The 11,390-nt window shown below is 39.4% G+C and overlaps 1 protein-coding gene across 9 annotated transcripts; it reads left to right on the top strand.

Annotated features, from left to right (window-relative positions):
* The first annotated feature begins 599 nt into the window (after positions 1-599).
* Positions 600-10,530, top strand: BLCAP (BLCAP apoptosis inducing factor). 9 transcript variants are annotated; one of them, XM_088153447.1, is made up of 4 exons: positions 600-902; positions 5,577-5,649; positions 7,421-7,575; positions 8,810-10,530. In XM_088153447.1, exon 4 carries the CDS (start codon positions 8,945-8,947, stop codon positions 9,206-9,208), a length of 264 nt encoding a protein of 87 aa, XP_088009573.1. In that variant the 5' UTR covers positions 600-902; positions 5,577-5,649; positions 7,421-7,575; positions 8,810-8,944; the 3' UTR covers positions 9,209-10,530. The 9 variants fall into 9 exon arrangements, with proteins under 9 accessions (XP_088009573.1, XP_025029189.1, XP_088009574.1 ...); XM_025173421.2 differs by having other exon boundaries at positions 600-947; XM_088153448.1 differs by lacking the exon at positions 5,577-5,649.
* Positions 10,531-11,390: the final 860 nt, after the last annotated feature.

Genomic DNA, 11,390 nt, shown 5'->3' with positions numbered 1-11,390 from the left:
ACAAAAAAAAAAAAAAAACAACCAAACGAGGCAGCCCAACAGCGCCGTTAACAACCGTCCATTTAAACAAAGCGGTTTGTATTGCTTTCTCTCCAAAGCTACAGCCAGCCGACAATGTTCAGGGGCCCCCACCAGAATTTCAGGTCCCTGATTAACGTGGCAGGGATATTTTTCAGCATCTCTGAAAAAGTAAAAAGCTTCTGCAAGTAGAAAAAAATTGCCAAAATCATAAGCAAGAGTAGAACCTTTTCCCCTGATCTGCTATATTTCTGCCTGCAAGGAGTTGTTCTCACGGAGGGGAGTAATCCAAAGTGCTCTCCTCTCCCCTTGGAGTCTGGTTCGCTTCGTTTCCACCTCCTTTTGTGGCCGCAGCCCCAGGGAACCTGGTGCTTCTCATGTTTCGAGGGAAACGGCCCCCGCTATTGCGGACGGGAGCACTTCGATCGCGGCTCCTGAACGAGGCACGAGGAAGACTGCGGGACCGGCTTCACGCTCGTCATCCCATTAGCGCAGCCGCACCCTCCTCCTCCGAAGTCCGTCTCTGTCGCATTCCAGTACGTACTTTCCACCCACCTCCCCCCTCATTCTATTTCTTGCATACAGTATTTACGAGGCATCTTCCGCTTCCAGCCTAACGAAAGGACCTTTCCGCCTAGTGAGAGCGAAACGGTAGGGCCATCTACAGCGATGCCTGCTCAGAACACCACTCGATTCTTGGGGACGGGACGATTATTCCTGTAGTAGAAGAGCAAAAGTAGAATAAGAGACGTGTGTGAAAAGCCGAGGGCTACTCGGCCTTCCAGGAGGAGTTGAATTGCTAGCGCTCTAAAAGAAGGCGCTGGCCTCGGCGATCCGAGAGGACAGTTGAAGGTCCTACGTGGAGCGAGAGACGCAGCGAACGAGTGAGTGTGGCGTGGGGCGACAGGGCGCTATGGCGTGGAGGGCAGGTAATGGTGCTGCCTTGGGGTGGGGGCGGTGGGGCGCTCTCGAAGGTGTTGAGGCAACTCTCGCTGGGAAGGTGTAAGCCCGGCGGGTGGGCTCCTGTCTCTCGACGGCAGCCCTGAGGGGGGATGTGTCGTGGCGCCGGGAGAGGGAAGGGTGTGTCGCTTACTCATAAGCAGCGCTGGCGGCACGGGGACGGGGTGAGCGCCTTTATTTGGGTGGGTTCCGTATCTCATTTGGGCTGGGAGGCCTTTACTGGATTCTGCGGTGTCCGTGGCCGCTGATCGGCTGGGCCGAGCGATCGCTTCTCGTCCCTCCCCCCTCCGGCCATCAGGTCCGTTCTCAGGGCAGGACTCGAGGATCGCCCTGGGAAGTTCGGTTCTGCAAAGGTGGAGCGGGTCAGCGGAGCCGCACCCGCCGCCCGCACGCCCGGATCCCGAACGCGTGGTTTGCTTCTGGAGTCCCCTGCAACAAGAGGATGATACTGGCTGCCTTTCTGTTCAGTGCTATTCCTGAAGCAGCCCAGACAGAGGGAAGGAACAGGATAGCCAGAAGTTACACGTTTATTTGGCAGTGCCGGTTCTGCATGGCGAACATAACTTTCTAGAGATGTCTGGTACCAGCTTAGCTGGCTGTTCCAGAGGGATAGAAAGGTTTGTGGGAAATGGATCCACGAATGGCTGTTAGTCACCCTCAGTAGCGTGATAGACCCAGGGTTTGGCAAGAGTAGTTTGTTGGGGTGTTGTTTTCCTGCTTGTGAGCTTCACAGAGGCCCATGAAAGGCCGCTGTTGAAACAGAATGATGAATTAAAGGGGTCATGTCTCAACTTGTCAGGCATATTAAATATTAACTTCTTTTACCGAGGTCATCATTATGACTCTCTGTAAGTTATCATTACTCATGGTAGGCCTTTCTTAACCACTCTCAGTCTTTTCTGTCGTACCCATGTACTTTGGGCGCTAGAGAACAAACAGTATGGTGATAGTAAATGGATCTGTAAAAGTGGTAGACTAGTAAAATCTGCCGTGTTTTTCTAAAGTGGGAATCCCTAACTTAAGAAGTTATTTCAGCATAGGGATTTAGTAATCAGTTTAACAGTGAGAGATCTGCTAGTTCTTTGCTGGAAAACTGTGGAAATGCTAATACAGCTTTTGGCAGATAGGGTAATATATATTTTAGATAACTTTAGTTCTGTGTTTGGGGATACTTAATGTTTTTGAAAAACCAAGAGGTAAAATTATTCCTGCTGCATATTTATGATTATTTTTTCTTGGTTTCCATATTTGAGGCTTCTCCTTTCACTTTTGAAACCAATTTGTGATGTAGGTAGACAACTAGATGGAAACATAAGGAAGAAATGCATTTGTAAAATCAAATTTGTGTCCAGTATATTAAGGTTATAGAGGAACAGAGGAAAATGTTAAGACTACCAAGATAGTTTGATTTCATAGATTATTAAATGTTGGGCTTGGACACTGAGATAATTTTACTCAAGATGAAAATAAACAAATCAGAGATGGTAACAATCTTAAATAGTGATATTTTATTAAACTTATAGTGAAAGACCATTTCCTGTTTTATTTGAATTTCACCTTTTTTGTTTTTAAGAAGAGATTTTCTGTTCTATATTGTGCAATTCCAGGGAGTTTTGATAACTTATCTGTTTCAACTCCATATGTTTTTTCTTCTAGCTCTTTTTCCATCCTCTGATTGATTGTGTTTAGTACAAATAATATCTACATGAATGTACTTCTTCTTTAAACATTAATCCACATTTGACAGTAATATGACTTTTCTCTATCTCCTGCTGGTATCATTTTGGGTCCAGTATATATGGATATCTTGATATATTTTTTTAAAAAAATCTTTTTAAATTGCTGATGGAGAGGCAGTTTGTTGTAGTGGTTAAGACACCTGGCTATAAACAAGGAGAGTTCTATTCCCAGCTTAGGCATGAAGCCAACTGGGTGACCTTGGGCCAGTCACTTTCCCTCAGCCCTAAGAAGAAGGCAGTGGCAAACCACTTCCAAAAATCTTGCCAAGAAAACTGCAGGGTAACTACTCCGGTAGTCTCAGAAGTCAATACTGATTTGAAGGCACCCCTCACAAAAAATGCTGCTAAATCACAGGGGGAAATTTGTTGGTTTTATTTGCTCTTGTATCATGAAGTAATTCTTAGAGGTGGATATATTTCAGTAGGATTAATTTTGTGACCAGGATAGTTTGCAGTGTGTTGTTTCTGATATACAAATACAAGACAGGCAATTTCAACTTGTCGCTAATGCCTTCGGCAACAAACTGTTTCATTTTCTTAAGGGAAGAAAGTCTATCTAGCTACACAGAACACCAAAGCCACAAAAAAGGGAAAAGATTTCCCTCAATGGAATTGTATGTACTGTGGTGAGATATTTATCTTATTTTCATTCATCCTCAACAAAAATAAAATACTGCTGCATTATTTGATATTTATTAGCTCCTGTAAAAATGGAAAATATTTAATTTAGCTGATATAGGGTAAAAGAAAAAAGGCATGGAAGCCTGTCTTAGGATGAAATTCCTGATTCATAGTATTTCTCCATTTATCTGAAGATTTGATTTTATTGAAGAATAACAATTCCCTTTGCCAAAAGGAGAAAAACACCTCCTTTTCCTTCTATATTTTTCACAATCGAAAGATCTGACTTAAATGAACCTAGTAATTTATTTCTGATATTTCCTTATATTCTGTTATTTCTCATACACCAAAAGTTCCCCAAATATTCTTTTTGCTTTGGAGTTGTTAAACTTTTCGTTATGTACAAAAGTCTGTAGCTTTGCTCATATGGCTTGCATTTCTAAGGGTTCAGATTATTTAATGAGATTCTTCTGGTTTTATTTAAAGCCAGTTTTTCCTTCTTCAGGTCATCTTGATGGCTCAAATTCTCCTGGTAGACTGTGGGAGAATGAGATAAAAGCTTTACATGGTTTCTTGTCTTGAGATACCTAGAACAAATAAATATAAACCATAGATCTTTCTTGCTCAGTGTTCATGAATAGCTTGTAAGATGTGGTCAATGTATAAAGGAGAACTAGTCATGGTCTGTTTCATGCCACTCCCAGATGATGATCTCATAATGTTGGCATGTAAATGTCTCCAAGTGGCAAGGAAATGGGAATTAAGTTTATAATGGAGGAGATATTCTAAAGAATGGGGAGAGGCAAATGAATATTCAGGAACTGAAAAGTTACTATTTTCACTATTTTTGTACTTTGAAGTTAATGCAATTTTGATAACTTGAATGCTCCTATTAAATGCTTCCTTGATGATTTCAATGCAAGATACAGGGAAATCTCAGATGATCAGTAGTATGTCTAATTAATGACAACATTTAGTGAACCTTGGGTGATCTCAAAAATCTAAGCAGAGTCAGATTTGGTTAGTACGTGAATGGAAATCCCAGGGCTATACCAAGATGGGGATTTAAAAAAAAAAAACTTCCTTGAAGAAGGCAGTGGCAAACTACAGTCAATCAAGAAACTTGCATGGACATGTCCACAAAATCACTAGGAGTTGAACTGGATGTCAGGGAGTCCTTACTTTATTGCTAATGCATTATGGTCATCAGATCCAAAGATTTAATTGTCATATCTAAAATCATGATCTAACTTGCTCTAGCATTAGCTTGATCTTCTAGACAGTGGATAGGTTTTGGTTTTGGGCAGAAGCCTTTCCCAGACCTGATGCCTAAGATTCTTTTAATAATACATATCTGCAGTTGAACGTGAGATTTTGTGTGGATTCTTCTTTCTCTCTAAAACTGTAAACTGTGGGAAACAGTTGAAAGTACCATTAGTAAGATGCTTAGAAAAAAGCAGACTAAATCTACAATTAAAATATTTTCATGGTTTTGCAGAAATTCAGCCTGGACAACATACAATTTTCATAGAACACCAGAAAAACTTAAGATAGTAGACAACAGTGTTTTCATGATGTCTATATAAAGTGGTAAGGGATTGAGCTGTGTCAAATCCAAGATGCTTCATACTTTGGGAAAGTTTATGAATGAATGATAGGCTTCTAATTCCCATGAACATCTGCTCCTACCACTCAGATGATGGATTCTAACATCAGTAAGGATAAACTTAGATCTCTGATTCATATATAATGATAGGCCATAATGTGGTTTGTTTACTTTGGCTTAACATGCATGAACTAACTTACTGTGCCTTGCTCAATTAGCTATGAAGAAAAAAACTTAACAGTATATTTCTCTGTTTCATTATGAAAATATCTTTCAGACAGCTACAGTAATGAGCAAAGCCATTCACACTGTAGCTGGATCCACACATCATACTCTAAACATCACAATAGAGCAAACAGCCAACTCATACTGTAGCTTGGTTCATACATTGTGCTTAATGATGATATGAATAAACCATATTTGACAGTAATAAACCATGATTATGATCTAACCATAATGGTTAGATTTACATAATACATTAAGCCAAGACTACCTCAGCAGAATGGATTCACACAACACTATACCAGCATTTTTAAAAAAAAATTTTAAATCCGTCTTTATTATTTTTATAAATAACTCAAGGTAGCAAACATACCTAATACTCCTGTCTCCTCTTATTTTCCCCACAACAGCAACCCTGTGAAGTTAATTGGGCTAAGAGAGAGCAACTGGCCCAAAGTCACCTAGCTGGCTTTCATGCCTAAGGTAGGACTAGAACTCACACTCTCCTGGTTTCTACCCTGGTGCCTTAACCACTAGACCAACGGGCTTTTTTTATAATTTATTTTAATTTATTTTAAATTACAGGTTGTTGAAGAAGCTATAGCATTCTATACAATGCTAAGCCTCAGTGTGTGTTTTACTTATTTATTTTATTAGATATATGTCCTGCCTTTCCCTCAAGAGTTCAAGGAAGAATACATAGCATTTCCTTTCCCAAATTCCCCCATAGCAACAATCCTGTGAGGTAGGTTGGGTTGAGAAAATCTTCAAAACCGCAGTATGGTGAACTATGTCATAGAGTCCTTGACAGCAGATGGCACCTGCTACCATTAATTAGGATTATAAACTTGCTACTATTGGTGAGCGTTCTGCACACGCTATACCCTTACCAGTAAAAGAAGGGGAATTATTTTTTACCGATTTTCCCCATTTCCCCTGCAGGTTTTTCCCTCTTTGAAAATATTCAGCAAGTTGACCAGCGGTCTAAAGAAGAGTGAGGGGAAGGGGTCAATACCATCCATTTCCCATTTCAGTTGCCCCAAACATCTGGATTTTGGTTTTGCCCCTGTGATGAAGGGGCCCTTCAGCTTTGGCTTGTTAGATTCCGTGCCTATAGAGTGAAGGCAGCTAAAGAAGTTGAGCAACTAAACTGAAAACTGTCATCTATATTTTAAGAAAAGTGCTTGCTAGAGTGTAAGTTGGAAAAAAACCCCTTTCTTGAAATAACTTTCTGAGTATTCCTGGAGGCGTGGGTTCTTTCAGAACAAGTAGGCAAGCAGCTGATATGGTTTTCTGCCTGCAGCAACTGCAAGAGAGAAAGTTATCAGCAGAGTGGGACTTCACAAAATCTTTGGATGTTCCCAAGTTAGTTAGCCTTATGTGATGGTTTCTATGACAATGTGCATAATACTATCTGATAGCTTTTCAGTGGAGCCTGGAGTGGAATAGCCTTTTATCTTTGCTAGTTCTTTGTTATCTCTATCTGATCCTAAAAAACTTTCTTCGCTGCCATAAAAGAGAACTTTTTATTTACACATGCTTTGTTTTTCACCCATAAATGAAGCTAGTTACAAACCTCAGGTCACTCTAGTCATATATACCCCCTGCGCTGCTATCATTAAGAGAACCGTAAACAGATTGCACTATAATATTCTTCCTTAGGTTCTTAATTTTCCTTCATGTTCATAATTACAGCAATTTAAAGAGTTTCTGAATGGGAGGGAAACTGGGAGATTTGGCAGGCTAGTATAACAGGTTTATTTATGGGGGGAATATATTTCAGGTGACCCAGATTCCAAAGTTACATTAACTGTGGATTGGATATTGACATTAAATAAGAAAGCAAGCTAAGGACCCATATATTAAAGAAATACTTGTCACCTAAAGAGCTTCTTGTTGTTTTTTCCAGAACTTTGTCCTAGAGAGAAGTATGTATGATCTGAATCCGATGGGATGATCTCTATGTATTTTTATCAGTTGAAATAATGCATAAGGTGTCATATAAGATGTGATGAGACAATATACTGACAATATTTAATAAGCCTTTCTGTAATATCATGTACCTGCTTAAGAATATTGAGCACATTTATAGGTTGGAAAACTCTTGCTACCCATCTTCAAGTGAACTACAACTAAATTCTTTTTCTTGAGCACAAATATACCATGTATCCCCAAAAATTTATCCTTACATTAAATAAGTGCTGTTCAGCTGGATGCCATGCTTCAAAATTGTTTTGTTTTGTTTTGTTTTAAGGATGCCACGGTCGATTTCATGGTGTCACTCCGCCTTCATAAAGTAAAAGTGCTATTGCTTGCTCTTACCTGAATCTTAGGAGACAGGAGCTAGGATGACAGGCATTTCTTGGCATTTACCACTGCAACAGTAGTAAGTTACTTATCTTAGCAAAGGTAATATACCAGTGCATTACACTGCGTGTATTTGTTTCTGTATAAATGGGAAATATATACTGCTGCAGCTATAGAATTAATTCTAAAGATCAGCTTTCCTGTAAAGTACTAAAGCTAATTATCTTGGTAGATCATAAGTTGTACAAGCACGATGTCACAGGTTTTCCCTCTGGGATTCCTTTTTTCAGCTGAACTGTAAATGTGTTTTTCAGATTCTATATATTCTTAGAAGTATAACCTCAGTTACATTTCTATTGTTTCAAGAAACAGGAGTATGAAAATGTAACTGGTTCATTACATTTTTATGCCAAAGTGGGATTATTTCCTAAAAATGTATGTCCTCATTTTTAAGTCTTTTCTTAAAGAGACTTTTCACTTGGAAGTTAGAAGTTAGCTTACATTTCTGTCCAAAGAAATGAGTGAAATCATTCCGTACGTGAGAGGACCTCTCTTTTTCTCCCTGGTTTCCAATCTTTGTTTTACAGTACTTGCATTTTTCCCTTCTCATCTAAGTTGAATAGCATTTATTTAATGCATTTTACATTTTAAAAATGGTGCATATAAATTCTCAACATCCCTATGACAGAGCTGTATGGCTAAATCAGTATTTACTCCAAATAGTTGATGTGGTTCTGAGATTGAGAAATGGTGGCTTTAAAAACCCATTTAGTTCATTCAGGACTAAGGTAAAACTTAAACCAGGTACTTACTGGCTCTTACATTGGGCAGTTCTATATCACCCTCAATATTTGAGGGGAAAAGGAAAGAACAGAATTCATTGTAAATTATGTTGATTTCCCCCCAGTTATAATAACTTCCTTGCAGTGAGAGAAGGTGTGTAGTTCTGTTGCTGTTATATTCCAGATCCAGGAAAAACTTGTCATTCATATTCAGGAAGTTTTCACATATTGATGCTCATAGTTGAAATTGGCTTTGGTCTTTTTGACCAAAGTGTATACTCAAACAACAAGGGACACAAATATATTGAACAAGCTGTACGTAACTGAAAAAGACGCTGCAAATGTTCCATGCCCATTCTGTCCACTGTCTTGGAGAAAAAGTAGCTAAAATGTTGTGTTGCATGAAATAGAGATTTTTGGCTTCAATAACATTTAAAGGGATGGGAAGTCCTAGATTTCTGATGGATTGTATTAGTAAGCAATACATATATAAAAAACAAAAAGAATTTGTGTTACTGACCTGTCCTTTTTTCCTCCCTTTCTTTTCTATCAAGATTTACTTGTATCTTATCCCCAAGTTTTATGAAGCCTGGTTACCTGACTGGTGAAGAGCTGAATGTGCAGAGGAGAAGTTTCATACTACTACTTGGATTGCTGCCATCACTGTGACGTCCTGACCACCAGGCATCATGTACTGTCTCCAGTGGTTACTGCCGGTCCTCCTTATTCCCAAACCCCTCAACCCAGCCTTGTGGTTCAGCCACTCAATGTTTATGGGCTTCTACCTACTGAGTTTTCTGTTGGAGCGGAAACCTTGCACGATCTGTGCCTTGGTCTTCTTGGCCGCTTTGTTTCTCATCTGCTACAGCTGCTGGGGGAATTGTTTCTTGTACCACTGCTCTGGTTCCCAACTGCCGGACTCTGCTCATGATCCCAACGTAGTTGGCACCTAAAATCTTCTACTTGGTTGCACTTTTTTTTTCCTTTTAAAAGGACAGTTTCACGGGAAGGAGGGAATATAAGGCATGTGATTGGAGTACATGTTTCGGTTAAAATGTTTCATTCATGATTATCTGCACTTCCACAACCTGCCTGTACAATTTGACAAAAGTTGTTAATAGTAGTAACTGGCATTGATGTCTGTTTGAGGGTTTGAAGCAGAGCTGTTCACGGGTGTCCATCCCTTCCTTCTGTATTATTGTTTGAGTTTGGTCCTTCCATTTCTGATTTGGTGGTGAAGAGACCTGTTGAGTGTTGTCTGATGTTAAATCAGAATGTAGCCATCAATCCTTTGGAACATGTGTCTCTGATCTTCTTGAAACAGTTGGAAAGCTGTTTCTCCATCTTGAGCTCAGTAGGAAGCTAGTGCTTATCACTGTGTTCATCTGAAGGGGAACTTTCAAGTGTCTGATAAGCCTGACAGCTCCTGGAGCCAGAGGCTGCTTATTATCTCAGCAGGCCATACTGGGACGTGTGTACTGCCTGTTTTCCAAACTACTTATCTAGGTCATAGCTCAAAAATCCCACAATCATCACGATGCCATTTTTACCACACAGATGCCGAAGCTGTCTCACTCTCTCCTGCCCCTGCCAGACATCTACTTTTTATGGAGGACCCTGAATTGGAAAGAAAGCATGCTCTGCTGTAAAGTTTGAGGAGCCTTTTTTATTGTGTTGCTTTTGAATTTTAAGCTGCCAGTGTTTCTAGCTTGAAAAAGCAATTGGAGTGCAGGGATGGATCACTATACCAGGTCTGATATCTAGGCTGCTTCTCCATATTGAGTTGGGGCTGTCAGTTGAGTAATGCTGCTTTTTTTTTTTAGGCCAAAAGTATTATGTTATCACAAACAAATTAGCCCATGTTCACATATATGGGTGGAAGAAAGTGACATCTGTTTAGGTTACATATCTTCATAGGATTCTGGGGAGCCCTTTTTCTAGTAGTACCTGGCTCATGGTTTTATTCCACTCCCTTTTTCCCCACCAAGACTGCTTTCTTTCTTCCTTAGGAGCTATTGCTTGTGTGAAATATAAGATAGCCCTGAGGAGAAGGCAAACAGACACTTTTTCTGTTACTTTCCAAAGTTATCTGTTATCTTCCCATTTGGCTCCACACAATCTTCCTTGGAGGAGCATTGCTGAAAAGGCATTTTCTCTCTCTCAAAGGACATGGAACTGAGAATCCAATCGTGAAACCTCAGTAGTTTTTTTTTTTAATTTTTGTTTGTTCATTGCACAGCTGTTCAACAGATTTAATAAAGCTTTATAAACTTTGGTCTGTGGATTAGTGCCATTTATGATGCAGTCACATTTTCACTGGACTAAGACCTTTGCATTGTAGCAGCTTATCTCTTTCAGAACTCCCTATGATCATTTTTATTTCCAGAATGATCTGGTTGCAAATCCAAAGAGAATTAAACTGAAGGTGAACAAAATTGAGGTTTGCATGTGACAATCTAGGTGCTGACCTGCTGACCCATTTCACAAAATGTTCCAGTGATTGTTTTTTCTTGATTTGGAAAACAATAAGGCTTCCCAGGCAATAATGGGTAACCTAACTATTTTCTTTCTTAATTGGCTTTCCTAATCTAGTAGTAAATGATATACTTGCAGAAAGAGTGGAAGTGTTTAAAATTATGGGATACAGCTATTTAGATTAAAGAAGTTCTATTAAGTTTTGTGATACCCCTTTTAACTACTGTTTTTTGTTTTCTTTAGAACATGAGAGATTTTAAAATTTGGCTAAAGTTGGGCAGCCAGAGGTTGGAGTCTGGATTTTATTAATCTTCCCTTCCTCTTTTTTTTTAATGTAAGAACTGCTTGCGTTGTGCATGAGTGATGGTCTCAAGATAGAAATTCTAAATTGTCTCAATTTTTCCTGATCATTTATTAAGAGGAAATATGATGATCAATTTTTTTCTCTCACACCTTCTAGCTATAAAACCTACATTACTGTAGCTTATTATCTCTTTTACAACTTTCATTTGCCTGCTGTCAGATGTGACATTCCTAAGAGATTGGTACATTGAGGGAGTTGGTAGATGTTAATCAAGAAACTAGGAGAAGTGGAGAACAGCAAGAGCAGTAGATAAGATTATAAAACACAGATTTTAAAAACTGATCAAGTTATGCTTG

The sequence above is a fragment of the Python bivittatus genome, unplaced genomic scaffold (genome assembly GCF_059951505.1).
Source record: "Python bivittatus isolate LINGU-HERP-01145 unplaced genomic scaffold, Pbiv_v1 ctg000700_np1212, whole genome shotgun sequence".
NCBI classification, from domain to species: domain Eukaryota; kingdom Metazoa; phylum Chordata; class Lepidosauria; order Squamata; family Pythonidae; genus Python; species Python bivittatus.
Note: the sequence above shows the minus strand (reverse complement) of the source record. Positions and strands in the feature narration are given on the sequence as shown.

What these genes read in the sequence shown, in the direction of transcription:
- BLCAP (XM_088153450.1), top strand. Translation starts at nt 8,945, where the DNA reads ATGTACTGTCTCCAGTGGTTACTGCCGGTCCTCCTTATTCCCAAACCC.